The sequence below is a fragment of the Euprymna scolopes genome, chromosome 4 (assembly GCF_053919585.1).
Source record: "Euprymna scolopes isolate OS-2025 chromosome 4, ASM5391958v1, whole genome shotgun sequence".
NCBI classification, from domain to species: Eukaryota; Metazoa; Mollusca; class Cephalopoda; order Sepiida; family Sepiolidae; genus Euprymna; species Euprymna scolopes.
In genome coordinates this window covers 125,943,700-125,964,794 of record NC_136485.1, presented here as the reverse complement: position 1 = coordinate 125,964,794, position 21,095 = coordinate 125,943,700, and the positions used below count along the sequence as shown (strand labels likewise).

Here is a 21,095-nt window from a genome sequence, read left to right as displayed (position 1 = left end):
CCCTGGGTGGGAAACAAAAATCATGCCAGGTTTGGTCATAATCGATCCAGTGGTTTGGGCTGTAGGAAAGATGTACACACAAACACATGTGAATGTTACTCCTTTATATATATATATATATATATATATATATATATAAAATTTATTTATACAAACATGTTTGTATAAATAAATTTAATATACCTGCTCTGTTCACTCATTGAGCACTCTTTTGGTAGACACATGTTGTTTCATTGGATGTACTTCTAGGAAATTAAACTCTACTGGCTATATATATATATATATATATATATATATATATATATATAAAACTGAACGTCTGTGTGTGTGGTCACGAATAGGCTCCTATATGGTTGACTATTATAGAAAACTGATCACGTATAATGATAGAAGATGTATCGAGACACAGGAATGGGTATGTTTGATCTGGCATAATGATGATTCATTAAAATTGTGGGGTCTGCGTATGCACCTGGTCCACAAAGTATGGAAATAAAAAATTAAAAAATAAAAAAAAAACGTTTACAAGTGTTTTTGATATAGATGCACATAATAATACTTTGATAAGTATGTTTTAACTTAAATAGGGATGGTATGATAAAATTGTGGGGTCTGTGTTCGCGCCTGGCCTCCATAGAATCGAAATAGGCACAAACTTTAATGAAGATTTTCATATCTATCTGCGTAAGTATACTTTGAGAATTATGTTTCAGTTTGAAGAAATATGGTATAATAAAATTATGGGGTGTTCGTTCGCGCCTGACCTCCATAGAATGGAAATATGTCACAAAGTTTAACAAGTTTTTTTTTTACAAGGTGGTCACCACTTATCAAGGCCTGGAAGCCACTCAGGGATAAGGGTTATTGTAATTACAGTACATTAAGGGGGCGATTCATCAGGAATTTGTTTACGTTGGACTTGAAGACATCTAGGTTGTAGTCAGGTGGGAAGCAGGCAGACGAAACAGAGTTCCACAGGCGTGCAATTCTAAGAAAGAAGCTTTGTTCATGGAATCTACATTTTGATTTAGGCATAGATAAAGAGTGGGGAAAGTTTTTGACAGTGGATTCAGCTAGACGAGTGTTTTTCATAAAAGATTGGCGAGGGGGGACCAGAGATTGGAGCTCAGACGAGCACCTGCCATGGAAATAACGATAAAACAAAAATAGGCTTGCAATGTCTCTTCTGTGGGAGAGAGGTTGCAGGGAAGAGAAAAGGGCATCCTCCACTAAGCCACAAAGTCTATTTTGTACTCTGTCAAGGCAGGATAGGCTCTTTTTAGCAGCTCCTGTCCAGATATGGCAGCAGTATTCCATCCTTGGATGTACTTGGCTTTTATATAGATAGAGAATTGCATCAGTAGTGAGATATCTTCTGGAGCGGTGGAAGGATCACACCATCTTTCCAGCGACCTTGGCAACAGACTTGATGTACGTGTTCCATTTAAGATCATGAGTAAAGGTCAAGCCCAGAAGCTTATCAAAACATGGGGCTTCTCCTAGACAAGAGCCATCAATTTCAATTGATGCCAGATGGGGATCAGAGCGTTGATGATGTAAAGATAGAAGCTTGGTTTTAGATGCATTAAAGGTAACCAGCCACGTCTTCCCCCACTGAACCACGCACTCGAGATCAGAGGAGAGAGAATCAGAGAGAACTTTGTCATTTACAGCCTTTGATGTGTTGTCGTAGATGGTCGTGTCATCAGCATAGATGTCACCGAATGATTTAAGTATGTGTTTAGGGAGATCATTAATGTAGATCAGGAAAAGTTGGGCCCAGTATGGACCCTTGAGGGACTCCAGCATTAATACTGCAGGCCTCTGATTTTTGTCCATCAACCACTACTCTTATGAGCCTATCAGAGAGAAATGATTTAATGATAGAGAACATTTCCAGTTATACCGTAGCTGGAAATCTTGTGAAGTAGGCCTTTATGCCATACCTTGTCGAAGGCCTTTGATATGTCAAGAGCAATTGTCCTAGAAAAGAAGCCTCCATTGAGAGATTCACTAATCCTATGAGATATAACCGTTAGCACATCTGCTGTAGATCTAGCAGAACGGAAACCATATTGCATGGCATCAAGAAGGTTATTTCTGCTGAGGTGGTTGACTACTTTATTTAATATGGATTCCAGCAACTTACTCATGACACACAGGACACTTATTGGTCTGTACTGAGAGGGAGATGACCTGTCACCTGAATTCTTAAATACACGACATACTGATGAGGTTTTCCAGGATGTTGGAAAGCACTTCTCCTTAAGGCAACATTTAAACAGTTTCATAAGTATGGAAGCAAGTTCTGGTTGAAGCTTTTTTAACACTATAATTGGGATGCCGTCAGGGCCAGTTGCTTTACTGGAATCAAGGTTCTTGATTACCTTGGCGACCTCATGCACAGATATTTGTATGTTACCTAGCATGTTCTGTGTTATAGGAGGATATATGGGGAGTTAATGGCCTTCGTCGCATAGAGTAGAATTAGCTGCAAATAGTTTGGCCTTGTCTGAAGCTGACGAGATGACCTCTGGTCCATTGATAATGGTTGGGATAGAATACACACTTCTGTTCAGGATCCTATTCGTTATTCGCCAAAACTGGTGGGAACCAAGCCGCTGATCAGCTACTTTGGATTTAACAGACTGGGCATATAGCTCTCTTGCATTTTTTATTACTCTTTTACAGTGGTTGCTGGCGTTCCTGAAAGCAGCTTTAGTCTCAGTGCATCTATTACGTTGTTAGCTATGGAAAAAATGATTTCTGTGCGCGATGGCAGCAGCACATTCTGGGGAGAACCATAGCTGGCTGTAGGTTTTTTAATATAGATCCACAGAATATTGTGATAAGTGTTTCAGTATGAACGGGTATGGTATAATAAATTATGGGGTTTATCTATTTTATTTTCACTTTCATCATATTTTGATTTGGTTTTGATACCCCAAATCTCTTTACAACCCTTCCTTTTCATAACCTATCATACTTTCATAAATCAGAGTTCATTTTCTGTAGGCTGTTTTTGAACCCAGTCAACAACGGGTACTTTTGCTAGTATATATATAAGCAGCAAAATCCCACCCCTACACAGTAGAAATCCCTAAAATGTAGGAAAACCTTCTACTCTAATAGTATCTTCCCTAGGTCTGCTAGACTTTGGAATTCCTTTCCGGGTTCCTGTTTCCCCGACTGTACTGACATGGAGAAGTTCAAGTGTAATGTAAACAGACATATTGCTGCTCAGTCTCCAACATAGTACCCCTACAAATTATGTCCCAGATAGTAGTCTCCTACATCAAAGTGGCAGTGTGCCTTGTTTGGTGTGTAAATGCAATAAAATATATATATATATATATATATATATATATATATTTGGACTACTGTTCTCAGCTTGCATATTATTTTCATAGTTTAACTTCCAACCTTCTTCAGGTTTATCTTGCGTAATTCAGGAATTTTTCTGTTAAATTTTGACATCTGCATAGAATTTCAAACGTTTTATTTAATCCATAGGGGCAGTATGCTCTCGTTCTGTCAGCCATGACCAGGTTAAAGTCTCAAGTAATTTGTAATTGTATTTTCAGTGTCCCCCACACTGAGAATTGAACATTCAACCTCCATAAGAGTGTAACTTACAACTGAATTACCAAGTACTTTATCCATTACGCTATGGGTCCTTGTGGACAAAATTCTTTGCATTCGAAATTCTGTGGAGATTCCAAGTTTGACAGAAAGATTCCCAAGTTCGATAAGATACACACCTGAAGAAGGTCGAAGGTAACACCAACCAAAACATTGTGAAAACAACACCCAAGATGAGAACAGTAGTCCAAATAATTCATACATGAATAATCATCCAATTCATATGAAAAATGTACACAAGATACACAACAACAGTTGAATTTTTTTTTCTACATAGGCATCACCACTTATCAAGGCCCAGAGGCCACTCGAGGATAAGGGTTAAAGAGCGTACAGTAGTCAATTGGACAATATAGTAATCATTAATAATGGAAATTCGGTAAATTTTTATTATTATGAAATGTATTACCTCCTGCACAAAACTGACCATTCAAGAAATAAAAAGAAAACAAAAAAGGAAATTGTTCAATTAGACGGCCAACTTAATGTAAATGGTCGAGAGATCAGCGTTAATGGCTGCCATCTTGAAGTCAGGCAAAAAGAAAATGTTTTGATGCTATTTGAAGACTAGCTTTCAACAATACAATGAAATAATCGTTTAGGATTTTTTTTTTTTTTAGTAAACTACTACAACTAATAAACATGAACATTGAAATAAATGATAAAGAGAAATAAAACAGAAAAAGACAAGCGTCTTTACTTACAACAAAAACAACAAAAAACATAGCAGACAACAGAAAGATTCTTATAAATGCATTAAGAAAATCTTAAACGAAAGAAAAAGAATAGTTTTTGATTTTCGATGAGAACTACGTTCATTTCTGCCTGCAAAATTCAGTTAAAACTGACGGCAAGTAAAAACTTTCAAGCAGAAATTGAATAAAAACGATAAAAAAAAATAATAAATCTGCTAAATACGAAACTAAAATAACTTTGAATTAATCAATGTATAAAAAGAAATTTTTAATGAAAATAATTCACTAATAAAGCAAATGAACATATAAAATAAAAAATAAAGTATCAAATTAAAAAGATGAAACAACATCAGCCTCGGGTTGAATTTAAAAAATTAATTTCCTGTACATTAAATTTTCTTACAAAAATATAACCTAGAATATTTTGTGATGAAACAAATGTGTATGATGACTAATCTATAATATTGATCAAGAAGTAAAAATAGCATTATAAAATCCAACTTTGTTTTTTTTATTATTCTTCATATAAGTCTAGTGATTCACAGATAAGTCTTTTTCTTTTATGTTGATGTACATTTTTTTACATACTAGTTGTATCTACCTGGCGCTGCCCGAGATGCAGTGAAGCCATTTTCGTTTCCACTTTTTATTTGCACATTTCTTTTAAAGTTTTGTACGTATTATTTGAATTCTTCATCTTGAATAGTTGATCATCGCTCAGCATATGCGCTAATTCTTTGAGTAATCTTGCTCTCCACCATTCTTCTGTCTATAATTTTTTAGTTTATCCTATAAACGTAGATGGTTCCAATTTTCCCTCCATACTCAAGATGAAAACAGTGGTCAGAAGAATCCAAATAATACGAATAATTAATCCTCATCTCAAAAATTCAAAAACGTAAGCTATTTTTAAAGTTTTCATTGATCTGGAAAAAGTCTTTCAACAGATACCAAGAAATGCTACCGTCTGGGCCTTCAGATGCAAACTTGTACCAAAACAATTAATGAATACAGTTTCTAGACTATACCACAAATCAACCACAACTGTGAACCTTTGCTGTGTGCTCTTTGAACCCCTCTAAATAATGCTAGGAATGAGCACGGAATCAATACTTAGCCCACTCTTACTTATAATCATCATTAATGAGTCAACAATAACTTGCAGAAATGGTGCACTGTATGCAAATGATAATGTTAGTAGTTAACCCAGTATAACATAAGTGAGTACAAAATTTAATAGGTTAAAATTAGTGCTCAAAAGGGCGGCTTCAGGGTTAATATGACAAAGACGATGCATAAGATATTTGCTGGTAAATAGATTATATATGTCCACCATGGCAAATAACCATGGTGCATCTATAAGCTTGAGGCTGCCTCAAATTTAACCAAATGTAAAAAATGCAGATAAATGGTGTCACAAAAGGTGCACCAACCTGCAGGCGTTACATGAGCAGATAGATGCAGCTATTTCCATTTGTAGCACCTGTTGAAATTAAACTCTCATATAAGGTTCAAAAGAGAGTTGCCAACCTAATAGGTCCCACACTATCAGCTAGACTTCAACGTCGGTCCCATCAACGAAATGTTGCATCCCTCTGCCTGTTTTACAAGTATTTTAATGGTAGGTGCTCCAACGAACTACAAGCCCTTTTACAGTAGTTAGGAAGGTAGCCTTTAAACCTGCTTAAGATGTCATTTAGTTTGTTGGGACCAAATAAAGATTAGATATCCCGGTAGCAGAAGACAAAGATAGGTGCACATTTCAAGTGACACCGGTTGTTTGACCTTGACATTGCCGTTGGTTGTTTGTAAACACGTCAAATTGCTGCAGACTATCTACTAGTTGGCCAGTTGTGTACAAATCCCAAGAGCGAAAGAAACCTTCTATCATGTCTGAAAGTGACACAATGTTCAACAAGCGAGATCGGGGCTGCACCGCTGTACAACTCATACTCTCTACTTATCCAAGTTATGACAACATAACCATTGCCAGCACCTTCAAAATGCAAATCCAAACGGTTCAATGCTTGAAGGCACAGCTTAATAAAGTTTCTAACCACGGTTATGGTCTTTGGTGTGGTTTCAAATGAGGACCACATCATGCCACCTCACATCTTCAAAGTCTGCATGAAAGTCAACACCAAAGTGTATCTGGATATACTGAAGAGAGTGGTTATCCTCTGGTGCAATCACGTGGCCCGCTGGCAGACCCTTGGTGTGGCAACAGGACTCTGCACCAGCTCACAAGTCCAAAAAAAGACCCAGGTTTGGCTTCAGAAGGAGTGTTACAACTTTGTACACTTCTCTGATTACCACCCCTCTTCTCCCAACATGAACCCGCTGGACTACTTTGTTTGGTCATATGTCGAGAATATCATCAACATGACCTCCCACAACACCAAAGCCAGTCTGATCGCCACTATCCGCTGAGTATTTGCTGAGCACTCGCCAATGCTTGCAGAAAATGCATGCTCCCAGTTCTGGACCCATATTGAGGCAGTGATTGAGGCTGAAGGCAACTACATTAAATAGATGTCAGCTCTACTACATAATCAAGTTACCTGAATTGATTTTTTTCAATAAAAGTTCTAAAATAAAGCTGTAGTGTTGTTTTCTTTAGGGCAACAAATTTATCGCACTATCCTATATAAAGAAAATCATGAATGAACTATGCTTCAGGTGCTATAATGCCACCACTTTTTTTAGTAACCACTACTCTGGAGGTGTGTGTTGTGCAAAAAAAAAAAAAGTGTTAGTAGAAAGGCAGGCTAAAACCCATACCATGAAGGAGAGAAAAAAATGTGCAAAAAAAAAAAAAAAAAAGAGACTTGACGTCATTGCCATTGCGTCCATTACCAAACGTGATGAACGTTTAAATTAAGGCTTGTCAATCGAAAAGAGGGAATGACTTTTAAAAATATCGTCAAAAAAGCGCCCCCCTCCTTATAGAATAGTACCCAGTTGAGGGTGAAGGAATTAATGTTTTTAGCCGATTTTTCAATATTTGTCGTCCGAAGGATTGAGCTTCAAAATGATACTGATCTCGTGAAAATCTGTCACCTCTGTTAAAAGTTTTAGCCAGACATACATACATACATTTAAACAGACAGGTGAGATTTATATTATAGACTAGCGGGGGGTACCCGGCGTTGCCCGGATGCTTGTAGGTGTGTGTATAAAGAAGAACAAAAGGGAAACTTAATCATGTTTAAATATAAAAAACACGATAAAAACAACGATTTTAAAAATGGAAAAAACAAATTGGGGTGGGGCTTGGTGACAGGTCGGCTCGAACCCGGAGCATTGAGGCCCATAGGCTGAGCCTGAACACCTGCGCAACAGCGATAGTCAATGTAAAAGCGATTAAAAAGTGAATCTCTAACATTACGCTATTTCGCAGTTTTTAATCGTTTTACTGCAGGATAGTTGACGGTAACGTTTACATCCGGTTCAAATCCAATTTTGCTGTTTTTATACTGAAAAGTGAAAGCAACATGTGGCGATCCAAATATATGGAATATTTATCTTTTGAAAGTCGGGCAAATTAAATAGACAGGCGACCCCCGTTGTTAACTCGTACATATTATGATTTAGATGTGATATACAAAGTTTTAAGAAGAAGCAACACCCACAAGAAGGCGTCGGAAAAAAGCCTTTCTCGGACATATACGAAAACGCACACACACACAAACATTTTGGCTTTTATATATATAGATGTTAGAGACGTTTGTTTACATATGTAAGGGTAACACAAATGGAAAGACTTGTTCATATTTGTCAGAATTTTACTTATTATATTTGAGTCTGGCATGTTAACAGCTAATCACAGAATTCATACTGTGACTTACAAATGATATAATTCTTGTCTGGAAACTTCTTAAGACGATTATATATTACTTTTTCATAGGCTTGAGTAGAAACAAAGGGATTACCTTCGTCATTATTTTAGATATCGTATTATTATTTTATTGTTGGGTAAATTACAGTGTCTACAGATGTATTTATGATAGAAGGAAACTCACAGAGTGAGCAAAAAACGCCTTCCATGAAATTGTTATTAAAATCTACGATCTTTAGTAATGAATATCTTTGTTTTAGTGGCATTCAATGATATGTTTTGTGTGGGGGCATTTTGATGATCGTCTCATAAGTAAGAGGTGTGATCCTGAATGAGTTTCAAATTAAATGAATCATAACCCACACCACTTCAATGTTTTTAATCTGTGGTATTATCACAAAGATAATGTCCATCAAAAATGTCTGTCAAAACAATCTCCAGATCATTCAGAAACTGAATAGAGTGTGGTCAAGTTCCTATTTACTTTCCTTCCCATTTGAACTAAGTTAGACACAAGGCCGGTTTTTAATGGGGGAAAATCTAGCTCCCCATAAAAAAAAGACCGTCTAGAAGAACTTCTCCTTTACTGATCGAGAACAAAAAGACTATGAATAGCATGAGAACAGATACTACACCTTATTCTTTGCTGAAAGTTATTGATAAATTTTGCAATGTAATATCTAGGTGAGCTTATATTTGAACAATGATAAAAAAAACACTATTAGACATTTATGTCCGAAAGTCGGTAGACAAGTCAGGGGTAGACTGAAGTGTGTTTGTACTTAGTAGAAAGAATTGTAAACTTTATTACTGACTAGCAGGTGATTGCCCGACCTTGCCAGTCTTAAAATACTCTCAATATATTTTAATTTGGGTAGAATACTGTCATAAATAATTTCACCCGCTACTTAATTGGCTGTAAATGCAATGCTGTTTGTTTGTAAACAAAACCGCTTAAGCACAATAAAAGCGATGGACAAATGTTTGTTTGAAATAGACATTTGTGGAAGTTATCTACGAGCGCCGCTCCCATGGGTCGATGAGCAGAACGCGAGGGTTCTAAGTTCAATCCTTGACTTGGGAGAGGTGTTCTGATGAATTGTGATACAACGAAATAGTAGTGTATGTGGACGACTACAATATATATATATATATATATACATATATATATATATATAATATATATATATATATATACTAGCATTTCAGCCCGGCGTTGCCCGGGTGTTTGGAGGTGTATGTTGAGCAAAAAAAAAAAAAAAGTGTCAATTTTTTTAAAACTTTGACCCCTATTATGACCCTTTAACCGTTATTGTTTTGGGCTCAAATCAAGTTATTAAGTTAGATCCATGTCCAAGTTACCTATATCTAAAATTTTAAGTGTTTAGACCCAAAATTGGCGGAGTAGTTTGGTAGAGTTCTCAAAGGTCAAATCGTTGACAGCCAAATTTCTGGCCAAAAACCGATTACAAAGATTTTCCCAAATCTCAGTACCCTGTATACCAAATTTCGAGTCTGTAGACAGAAAATTGACAGAGATATCGTGTAGGGAAATGTACACAGACAGACACACACAGAGACACTTTCACTTTTATAAATATACTAGCATTTCAGCCCGGCGTTGCCCGGGTGTTTGGAGGTATTTGTTGAGAAAAAAAAAAAAAAAGCGGTCAATTTTTTTAACTTTGACCTCTATTATGACCCCTTAACATTTATTGTTTTGGACTCAAATTAAGTTAAGTTAGATTCATGTTCGAGGAACCTATATCTAAAATTTCAAGTGTTTAGACCCAAACTTGGAGGAGTTTGGTAGAGTTCTCAAAGGTCAAATTGTTGAACTTTGACCCCTTAACAGCCAAATTTCTGGCCGAAAACCGATTACAAAGATTTTCCCAAATCTCATTACCCTGTATATCAAATTTCGAGTCTGTAGACAGAAAATTGACAGAGTTATTGCGTACATAGACAGAAGACATTTTCACTTTATATATATACCATGTAACCCAGTACTACCTGCCTCATGGTCGGATCATTGGCGACTAAACTGGTTCTCCCACCAGACTTGTTTGGTGAGGAGGGTAGCTAGTCTCCCTGAAGGATTAAAAACAAGACCTTCCAAAAGGCAAATGAACCCTTTTTCGGGGTAAACGACTAACTAGCACCGTGTGTGTATGTATGTGTGTGTTGGGGTGGAGAGGGCTCCCATAAGCCGTTGTGAAGGCAACCTTTCTAGGAGAAGCAAATCTCTGATTTAAAAAACCATAAAGTGGGAGACTAGTACCCGCATTTAGCTGGTCTGCAGTTTAACTTGTTGCTGGCTATCTTGCTCTTGCTTGTTGCTGGATCTCAACATTTTGAACCGAGAGAGAGACTTAGCTGTCGTACAAAGCTAAGACTCTGTAACATCATTTGTGTATAGATACTCCCTCAGGCATTTGTCTATTAAAATGGTCCTGTGGCGATGGAAGTCATTTTTGGGCTTGTGGACTTTAAGTGTCTGAGGGAGTGACAGTGCAATCATCATTCATATATATATAACTGATTTCAAAAGTTTAGAAATAAAATCGATTTGGGTGACATGAGCTAGAATCAAAATCAAAACATTTAGCATTCTAGCTGCATTCATTATCAGTTGAGCTAACCCGGCAGATAGATAAGAAAGTTATAAAATTAAACCACTTTTAACTGTGATTAGTTTACGCATGTGCAAGCTAATACAGATATGTTGGCAAGTTGAAACAAACAGTTTACATTACAGTTTGCCGAGTTCTGTATGCATTATTTATTATTCATCCATCCAAACAGATTTTACTCTCTATAAACCATCCTTAGTGTATTATTAAAATTTCTTGTTAATTTCAGTGTTATATGACAACTAGTTTAAGAGCTTAGTGGTTAAATATTAACACAAAGACAGACACATATGCATATATATATATATATATTATATTATTCATATAGATTCTATAGGAGGTATTTTTGGAGGTCATTCTATATTGCAGTGTCTACAGATAAAGATGTTTTATAATATAAATCTCATCTGTCTGTTTAAATGTATGTATGTATGTATGCCTAAGACCTCCGACGGAGGCGACGGATTTTCACGAGATTGGTATCATTTTGAAGCTTGATCCTTTGGACAACAAAAATCGAAAAATTGGCTAAAAACTTCACCCTCAACTGGACATTTTCTACAAGGAGGGGTCGTTTTTTTTGTGTGTTTTTTTTCGCCCATATTTTCGAAAGTCATCCCCTCTTTTCGATTGACTAGCCTTAATTTAAACTTTCATCACTTCCGGTTTGGTGATGGACGCAACGGTAAAGACGTCACATTTTTATTTTTTTTGCACATTCTTTTCCTTCTTCACGGTACGGGTTCAAGGCTGCCTGCCTACTATCACATTTTTTTTTTTTTTGCTCAACACACACACTTCCAAACACCTGGGCAATGCCGTGCACCCAAGCTATTCTATTATATAAAGGACAAATGTTTAATTGTACGTCCAACTAAAACTTGAAAAATGCACAACAATCAACCAAAAAGTGGTATTTGTTGAATCAGCATAACCCTGGATGTATAATAATACCTCTTATGCCGACTCGAGTTATGTGTGTGTCCTGAAAAACGATTGGGAAAAGAGGGGGTGGGGAGGGAAAAGAGAAGTAGTACAAGTTATGTTACACTTTTGCCCGGGAAATGTCAGATAGCCCTGCTAGTCTTATATAAATCTCACCTGTCTGTTTAATTTGCTCGATTTCGGAAAGATAAATATTCAACATTTGTCGCTTGCCACATGTGGGTTAGTCTTTTTCCTATAACATCTTCGGGGGAGGAAAAAAAAAGCGTTCAGCAGTAAATGAAATCCCGCAGTCAAACTTGACCTCATTAACTCATTAAAACGGGCACCTGCTAAATCCAAGTAATTAAATAAATTCAAATGTGTTTCCATAAGCATATCGCGGTGGGGCAATGGTTAACGTTGCACTTTTTTTTTTTTCACACTTTAATTTACAACTTTGCCTCAAGGGTTCGGGTTCGATCCTCATACTTACTTTTTTTTTAACCCCACCCCCCACCCCACCCCTGGAGTTTCCACACACATCTCCAAACACCCGGATAACACTGGGTACCCCTCGCTAGTCTATATATATAAAAGGCAAAATGTGTGTGACCATTTCGTGTATGTCTTCAAAAGGCTTTTCTCGCACACGATCCCGGGTTCGTTACTATCGCTTACAACTGTTTATATGGGTCCTAAATAATAATATGTACGATTTGGGAAAGTGCGTCGCATCTAGATTTATTTACGTCGACTTTTACAAAATTATTGCTATTTTGGCTTCTCGCATGTTGATGAGGCTTTTTCGTATAAAAAGCGAAACTAATTCAAAGTTAACAACGAACAACGTTCTCGACATTGCGCCGGGAAATGTCCAGAAGCAATCAGCTTTGATCAATGTTGTACATCAGACAATTGTTATTCAATCTGGACAATTGGGAGCTGGTTCCCCTCCCCCCAACATCTGTTGGGGGAAAAAAACAAAAACAGTCAAACTTGGGTACACAACTGCATGACTTCTATTTGACCTTCTTAATTAGGTCAAATGGAAGCAGCAGGGTTAACTTTTATTGCGCACGCCTGTTTTTATAGTTTAATAAATAAATTCAAACCTGAGTATGTTGTATGTATATCGCGGTGGCCTAATGGGTAACGTCTCCCGTTTTTTTTTTTTTTTTTCACACATTAATTTCCAACTCAAGGGTACGGGTTCGATTCTCATACTTACCTACCAAAACATTTTTTTTATTTACCCCCCCCCCCACCGGAGTTTTGGTTTCCCTCAAGACACCCGGGCATCGCCGGGTACCCCCCCCCTGCTAGTCTTATATAAATCTCACCTGTCTGTTTAAATGTATGTATGTATGTATGTATGTCTGCCTAAAACTTTCGAAAGAGGCAACTGATTTACATGAGATTGGTATCATTTTGAAGCTTGACCCTTTGGACAACAAATATCGAAAAATTGGCCAAAATCATTAATTCCTTCACCCTCAACTGAACAGTTTTCTACAGGGAGGGTCAGTTTTTTCGCTGACAATTTTTGCAAGTCATTCAACCCTCACATCTACAACATCACATAAAAAGTGTTATTTCGACCGTCCGTGACGTCACAACCATGATAGGCACATCGGTAAGATGGGGTTTTTTTTTGGTTTTTTTTTTCACCTCTTTTTCCTCTGGTGTGTTACGGGTTCGAGCCTGCTTACTACTATCTTTTTTTTTCACTCGCAATTTTTTTTTTTTTTTTTTTTCTTTGCTCAACACACACCTCCAAACACTTGGGCAATGCCGGGCACCTAGGCGAGTATAAAATAATTACTTTAATATTCATGTACTGAACATCATTAGGGACCAGATTCGTGCAAGGAAGTGAGTCAGCCATTTTAAATGCAAGGAAAAAAAACCCTACTTTTTTTAATTGTGTCAAAAAAATAGTTGTACCTATTTACTATGCCTCCCCACGGGACAGAGTTAGACACCAGGGTCGTTTTTTAACGTGGAGAAAAGGTACAAAAATAAAAATTGTCTCAGTCGTGAAGGATTTCTCCTCCACCGAAAGAGAACAAGAAATAGAAGTGCAGCATCTGAAGAACAGATACTACACTTTGAGGTATTAAACCGAAGGCCAAGAAAGCGTTAAATTGTTGTTAAAATAGTAGTAAAAGAACATTTTACTTAGGTATAATTTGTTGAGCTTTTAATAGGAAGGAATAAAAATATCCATGCATAAAAAGGTAACATCATCATAATGAGTTTTTGGTGCTTGTTCAGAATTCCCCATATTAAAAAAATAAATAAAGAAAGAAAGAAAGTCTGTATGATGTTTATATCCATGATGGAAAGAAAATATCATATTCCAAAAATCATATATATTAAGTAGTTCGATTTATATAAAAAAATACTTTTTAATTGATTTATGGGATTTTGCGGGTGTTACAAGAATTTCACAAGTTAAAATCATTGAGTTATCTGCCTTGTTTCTTGAGACTGTTTTCAAAATGGCATTGAAAGACATTCACACCTTGGTTAGACATAAAATTTGATTTCTTTATTTAAAATTAAAAGTACTTGATCAATTTACATGATTTTGAAATACAATATTTTCTTTCCATCACAGGTATGTACATCATACAATTTTTTCTTTATTTTTGTTTTTAATATAGGGAGAATTCTGGGCAAGCACCCAATTCTCTAATATTCATAAAAAATATTTTACTGGTTGGCCATAGAAATGTGAGATGGTTGGTCATCTTTGCCAGTTTTTGTAGAGCTTTTCAAGTCTTTACCATTTTTTATTATTCCGGGTTTATACTGATTTGATATTAAAATTCTGAAAATGGAAAATACTTGAAAACGTCTATCAAAAACTGGCAAGGATGACCAACCATCTCACATTCCTATGACAAAGATGAAGGGTGGAGGGTCAGGTGACTGAAGGAGGTAGCACATCTGCTATCTAGCATTTGGGAGCCTCTATGGAGCCAGTAACTTTTCTCTTCTCTTTTCCAAACAACAACCAACATGCCTGAGGACGGTCGATTGACTGAAACATTGCACAAATAACACTCAAGATGAGAACAATAGTTTGATCAATACAAATAATATAAACAATCAGCCCTCATCTAAAAAATTCAGAACTTTAAAAAATTCCAATCGGACCACTTATTTTCCACCTGATAAAATTGAAAACAAGATAATAAATATTCCAGCAAATAACAGCCTTTATTTATGTACACATCCTCCCCACATCTGGAGAAAATACTGTACTTTTGAGTAATTGCACCAAGTCTGGGGTAATTGTACCAACTAGCTAAAAGTGCTATTTTGGCAACCATGCATATAAAGAGGGCATTTTTTAGTTGGTGCAATTACCCCCAGATTTGGTGCAATTACCCCAAAGTATGGTATTTTAAGTTTCTTTTTAGTTTTCATTATCAAGGTTACCCGGTATTGACCAGAGTAAAAGTGTAACATCTATCCCTCTCTCTTTTCCTGTTCTCCATTTCCTCCTCTCTTGTTCTTAGCCCAGCCCATTCCTTTTTCTGGGCATACACACACATATCTCTAGTCAGCATGAAGGAAATAACTCTGTGAAAAAATTCAGTGTTACTTCTCATTACATGATAATATTAAGATTTGTGTACGTCATGATAACATTAGATCATATAAATGTCTGTTTCACCTCCAAATAATGAATCTGTTTTCCCAAATTTTGATATTATTTTAATTGGGTTCACGATTAAAACAAAATGCCAACTATGTAGGGGTTTAGTTTGTATTTTTGAAGTTATAGTGAGACATGCAGACAACTGGTCTATAATAGACTAGCATGCCGTCTGGTGTTGCCCGGTCGTAAAATACGTTAAAATATAGTATTTTAATTTATGTAGCTTTTATATTTATTATTAAAGAGCTAATTTTCTATTGGTTATTATATTGTACCTAATATATAGTAGTGATTTCAAAAGTTTAAAAAATAAAATGACTTGCAAAAGCAAAACATGTATGAGGTGCCTTAAATAAGTTTCCAGATTTTTTTCATATGGGCACTTTTATTGATAGTACACACATAAAACTCTAATCCCTTTTGAAGTAATCTCCTCCGGATGCAATGCACTTGTTGTACCATTCCAACAACTTCTGGAAGTTCTCTTGAGTGAATGTGTCAACGACCTTCATCACAGCCTCTTTTATCTCCTCAAATGTCTCATAACGACAGCCTCTATGGTTTTCCTTGAGCTTAGGGAATAACCAATAGTTTGAACTATAGGGAGGATGAAGAACTGTCTTGATGCCCATCTTGGTCAAATAGTTTGTGACAAGGATGGAGCATCCTTGGGACAAACTTCACGCAAATCTGTTGCATCTTCAGTTCCTTGTGAATAATTGTTTAACAGTTCCTACACTGACATCAAATTGTGCACATTATCTCTATAGACACATGACAGTCCTTATACCTGAAATTCTTTATTTGGCCAATCAACTCTGGTGTTCTAACTTCCTTACTCGCCCTACACCTCTTATCATCCCTCACAGACTTGTTCCCTTATGCCACTCAAAAACTGATGCTTGATTCAAGATGACCTGCTCAGGTTTTCATTGAATCAGATGATGTAAAAGTTATGTGTTTTGGGTAATTTCTCATATTCACCTGGACACACAGAAAATCTGACTTTCCTTAATATAATAGTCTATGTATATAGTGTATATAACAATTTGTACTCCCCCCCCTCGACATAAATACCTCCAACTAACCTGACAAGCAGCAAAATCCCACCCCTTCATTATACAGATCACTAGATACCAGAAAGCCTTTTAATCTAATAGTTTCTTCCCTTGAACTGCTAGACTTTGGAATTCCCTTCTGATTCACTGACTATACTGACATGGAGAAGTTAAAGTTATGACCAGACATCTCACTGCTCAAATCCTACATACTATACCTATAGATTTGGTCCCAAATAGTAGCCTCTTTATATATATATATATATATATAAATATATATGTATATATATAAATACATACATGCACACAAATGTTAATGTCTGTGTGTGTATGTTTCCTATAGAAAGAAATGGAAAAGTGTCAAAAGTATATTTTTCCAATCTAGCCTAAAAAAAACAAAAAAAAAAAAAAACATAAAATTTCATTACTTTTGGTGGGGAGATGATTTAGTAAAGGGTTTTAATCAACAATACCTTTTTTTTTTTTTCAAATTAAAAACATAGATATAAGCAAAAAAATTTTTTAGGCCAGATGGCCTTCTTGGTGTTAACCTAGTATGGTGATAGGCACCAGTGTTTTTATTGAGACACCAACACTAGGTTATTGCCAACCAAGATTAAAGAGCAATTAATTTGCCTTTTGTCTTTTGTTTTTTTTAAATTTGCTTATCCAAAAAAAAAACTAAAATTTTTAACTGGTTCTGTGCTCCATGGTACAAAGTATAACTTCGAATTGCTGCTAGTTTCAGAAGTAGTACCTTAAAAAAAATTTTACCTGGCAATGTCAGATATGTACAGCTAGCATATATACAAATGTCAATTTCTATGTGTGTATGTTCCCTGTAGAAAGAAATAGAGGAGTGTCAGAAGTATATTTTTTTCAATCTAGCCTAAAAATAAAAATCTGTAAAATCTCGTTACTATTGGAGGAGATTTAGTGAAGATGATACCTTTTTTTTTTATATATTAAAAGTATTGAAGCAAAAAAAAAAAAATTCAGGCCGGTTCTGAAACAATACTTAATCTGTATAATTGTACAAAAGTTTGAGTTACTGCTAGATTCAGAATTAGTACCCAAAAATTTGTATTTAATAACATGAAGCAGTGATCAAACCTTTCATTTCCTTGGTATGATTGATTTTTAGCCACTTGCTTCTTGTATTTAAAGTTGATTGAAGAAAGGCCAGGTTTCATAGTACAATTGGTACTTTTGCAGTTTAAATCCCGCTTTTCCATGAGTTTTGCTTGGCAATGCCAGGTGGACAACGAAAACTGCCGGATTATACCAGACGAAAGGAAGCCAATGCAAAAACAAAAAAATAAATAAACAACCTACTGTAATAAATTCATTAAATTTACTGTTTTGTTTTTTTATTGTCAACTGTTTTTTTTTTTAATGTAATAAAAGTTTTTTTTCTTGGAATAAGTGAACAACTATTTTTTTTTTTTTTGTTGTTGTTTTAAGGGACAAAGAACAAATAACCCTAGCCTGACAAAGAACAAATATATTTTTGTATGAAAAGTTATTTTTCTTTGAATTGATGAAAAAGTATTTTTTTGTTTTAAAGGAACAAAACACAATTGGAGAGGGGGGGGTATATTTTTCGTAAAACTTTTGTGATCCAAACTGATATCGCACTATCAATGTAGAGTGTTGTGCATTGCTGTTTCATAGTCCCACAAATATATTAATCTTACAATAATTGGTATCCGGAGCCGGAGATGAGATTGCTGGAAAAAGGCGCCATGGTGTAAGAAGGTCCAGTGTTTACACTGGCCATTACTGCATCTCCAGCCGAAACTGTCCGTTACGTTTTGTTGTTTTAGGATATACTTGCGATGACATTTTGTGCATCTCCTCTCAGTTGTAAGCAGCCGGTTTTCTTGGCAAAACATGAGGACCATTTCCAAAGACTTCATAATAGCTTGCAGGCTGGAACTGTTCATTTTCCATCTTTGTCACAAGAATAAAGACTTATTGTTTGAAACACAATGAAACTCTGCCCTTTTCTTTAAGTTGGTATCATCTGCTCGCTTGCGTCTCTTTTTGCCGTTCGGTTTCTCAGTGAATAAGCTTACTTGGCATTTTCTGGGCTGGTTTTCGTCATCCGCCGGGCATTGCCAAGTGAGATCATAAAAATCTGAATTTAAACTGCATAAGTACCATACAATCAAGATTAGTTTTTTTGTGTGTGTGACTTTTTAGCAAAAATAATTCAAAAGCAAAACTGTAACTGACCTGTGGTTGCAGAGAATGGTTGGCAGTGAGACTGAAAAGTTTAAATGGAACATAGACCATTTCTTTTGGTCTGAGAAATATTTCTGGGAATTTGCTGTTAGCATTGGAGGCAGTGGCAAACATGTCTTCTTCAAGTGGTGTCGTAACGTTATACATTTGTTTGAAGTGCTTCCATTCTTGGGTATTTGTGATGACGCTAGAAAATAAAAAAAAAAGTCATAAGTTTGATAAAAAGTCATAAGGTTGATAAAAAGTCGTAAGGTTGATAGCAGCTGAAAAAAAAGGTCTGTTAACTGAAACAAATCTGTTGCTTAGGTCACTGCAAAAATCGTTGGGTCATTGTACCGCTCCAGAAAGTATTTCACTCTTTGAACTCTACTGGGAGGTGTCCTCTTCTCTATAGTGTTGTTCTCATAGAAGGGAGATTACTAGTCTTTCTTTATTGTTATTTTCATAGCAGGTGCTCAACTGAGCTCCAATCTACTGACATCAAAAACGTAGAAGAGCAGGAACAATACAAATACTTTGGCATAGAAAAGAACGATTCAATTTAACATGCCAAAATAAGAGAAAAAAATGGCAGAGAAGAAAAATCTGTAAAACACACCTTATAAACAAAAACATTAATCAACAAGTCATGCATAAGATAACACATAGCTATGGCATTACTGACTGGCAACAAAAGGACGTGATGTCCTTTTTACTTCCCGCCAAACTCTTTCTCACAGAAAAGACATTGCCAGCCTGTCTTTGCTCTATTGTCATTTTCATAGCAAGTGCTCGTCTGAGCTCTAATTTATGGTAACCCCCTTGCCAAACTTTCACAAAAACACTTGTCTAGCTAAAACAACTATCAATAACTTCCTCCACTCTCTATCTGTGCCCAAACCTAAATGTAGATTCCATTAACAAAGCTTCTTTCCTAGAATTGCCTGCCTGCTGAATTCTGTTCCACTGGCCTGCTTTCTAGCTGACTACAATATGGTTGTCCTTAAGTCCAATGTAAAGTTCTTGCTGAGATGTCCCTTTAAATAATCAAATCATACCAAATTTTCACTACTAACGATTACTACTATTGTATACTTATTTAATCCTTATCCTCGGGTAGCCTTTGGGCCTTGTTAAGTGGTGATACCTTTGTAAAAAAAAAAAAAAAAAGCGAAAATACAGGCTAAATTAAAACACATCAGTTAAACAAAAAACTCAGTCACTACCGAAAAAGAGACACGCATTGGCCAAATTCTGCTGTCAACCTGCTGCCCAATCCTCTTTTTTCCACTGCACACCAAACATCCATCAGTGAAATAAAAATGACTATTTTTATAACCAATGATTTTGTCATTTATTTGATAAACACAGCAGTACATAATGCACGCAATTTGGGAGTCATCAAGTATACATGAAAGGATAAGAGGTGTATCGAATGAATATACATCCATAAGTAAGATGATGAGGACAGTAGTCTGATTAATCCAAATAATGCAGAACTGTTTATATGTGTGGACAGAAGTGCACAGTGACAAATTTTTGATAGATTTAATCAGTTTTCCTTTATATGATATAGCAAATTCATTTTCTTTTCTTTGGAAATTAGCCACAATGTTCTTAAAGAAATATTTCTAAAGAGTTTGGTCAACATAAAACAGGAAATATTGCTTTCAAGACATGACAGTGTTCAGCTTCTTCTCCCACTTCAAAAGAATGTCAGTTTTCTTGTTGGTTGGGTGATGCTGACAGTCTATCTGCCATTTTATGATTGATTTCAACAATGTTAAAGTTTTCTTTCTGTTGCCAAAGCACCAGAAAATGTTTGCTGGTCTCTCCCTTTCTTTGGTTCATTTAGAGATCAAGATGGCAGCAACGCAAGAGACTTCAAAACTTCTTTCATCACAAACATGCTTTCATTCGTTTACTTTGACATGTCTTCTTTCCCCACTAAAGCTGCAATACATTTTATAAAACGGATTAATCTCTTTATCTGCAACATCAGGTTATGCAAAATTTCAGAATTAATGACGTCAATATTATCAAATGCTCACATGATAATAGAAAAACATGACGAGAGTAAATTAAATTTAAAAAAAAAGGTAAGGAAAAATAAACATTTCTTTTAAGTACTGCTATGAATAAAATTATTAGGTTTATCAATAATTAACCCAAATGAAGCAGAGTTAGTGTGTATGTTTGAGAATACAAATATTAACTGCTAGCAGGATCTGTAGAAATTCCATGGAATAAGAAATTCATGTAATCAATAAATATGTTTCTGGATAGTGCAAAAAAAATAGTTTTTTTTTGGGGGGGGGGGGACAAAAAAATCAAAAAAACAATAAAATGTAGCAAATATGAGTTTATAAAGAGTTCTATGAAAATAACGTCTATTTTAGTTTAAAT

The 21,095-nt window shown here is 35.8% G+C and overlaps 1 protein-coding gene across 3 annotated transcripts in view; it reads right to left on the bottom strand.

Moving 5' to 3' along the window:
• Positions 1–21,095, bottom strand: part of LOC145269308 (nephrocystin-4-like) — a 380,704-nt gene that overhangs the window by 155,773 nt on the left and 203,836 nt on the right. For all 3 annotated transcript variants that reach the window (XM_080125012.1, XM_080125026.1, XM_080125018.1), the window contains exon 21: positions 18,702–18,897. In XM_080125012.1, the coding sequence (XP_079981138.1) occupies positions 18,702–18,897 (196 nt within the window). The remainder of the gene's footprint in view (positions 1–18,701; positions 18,898–21,095) is intronic.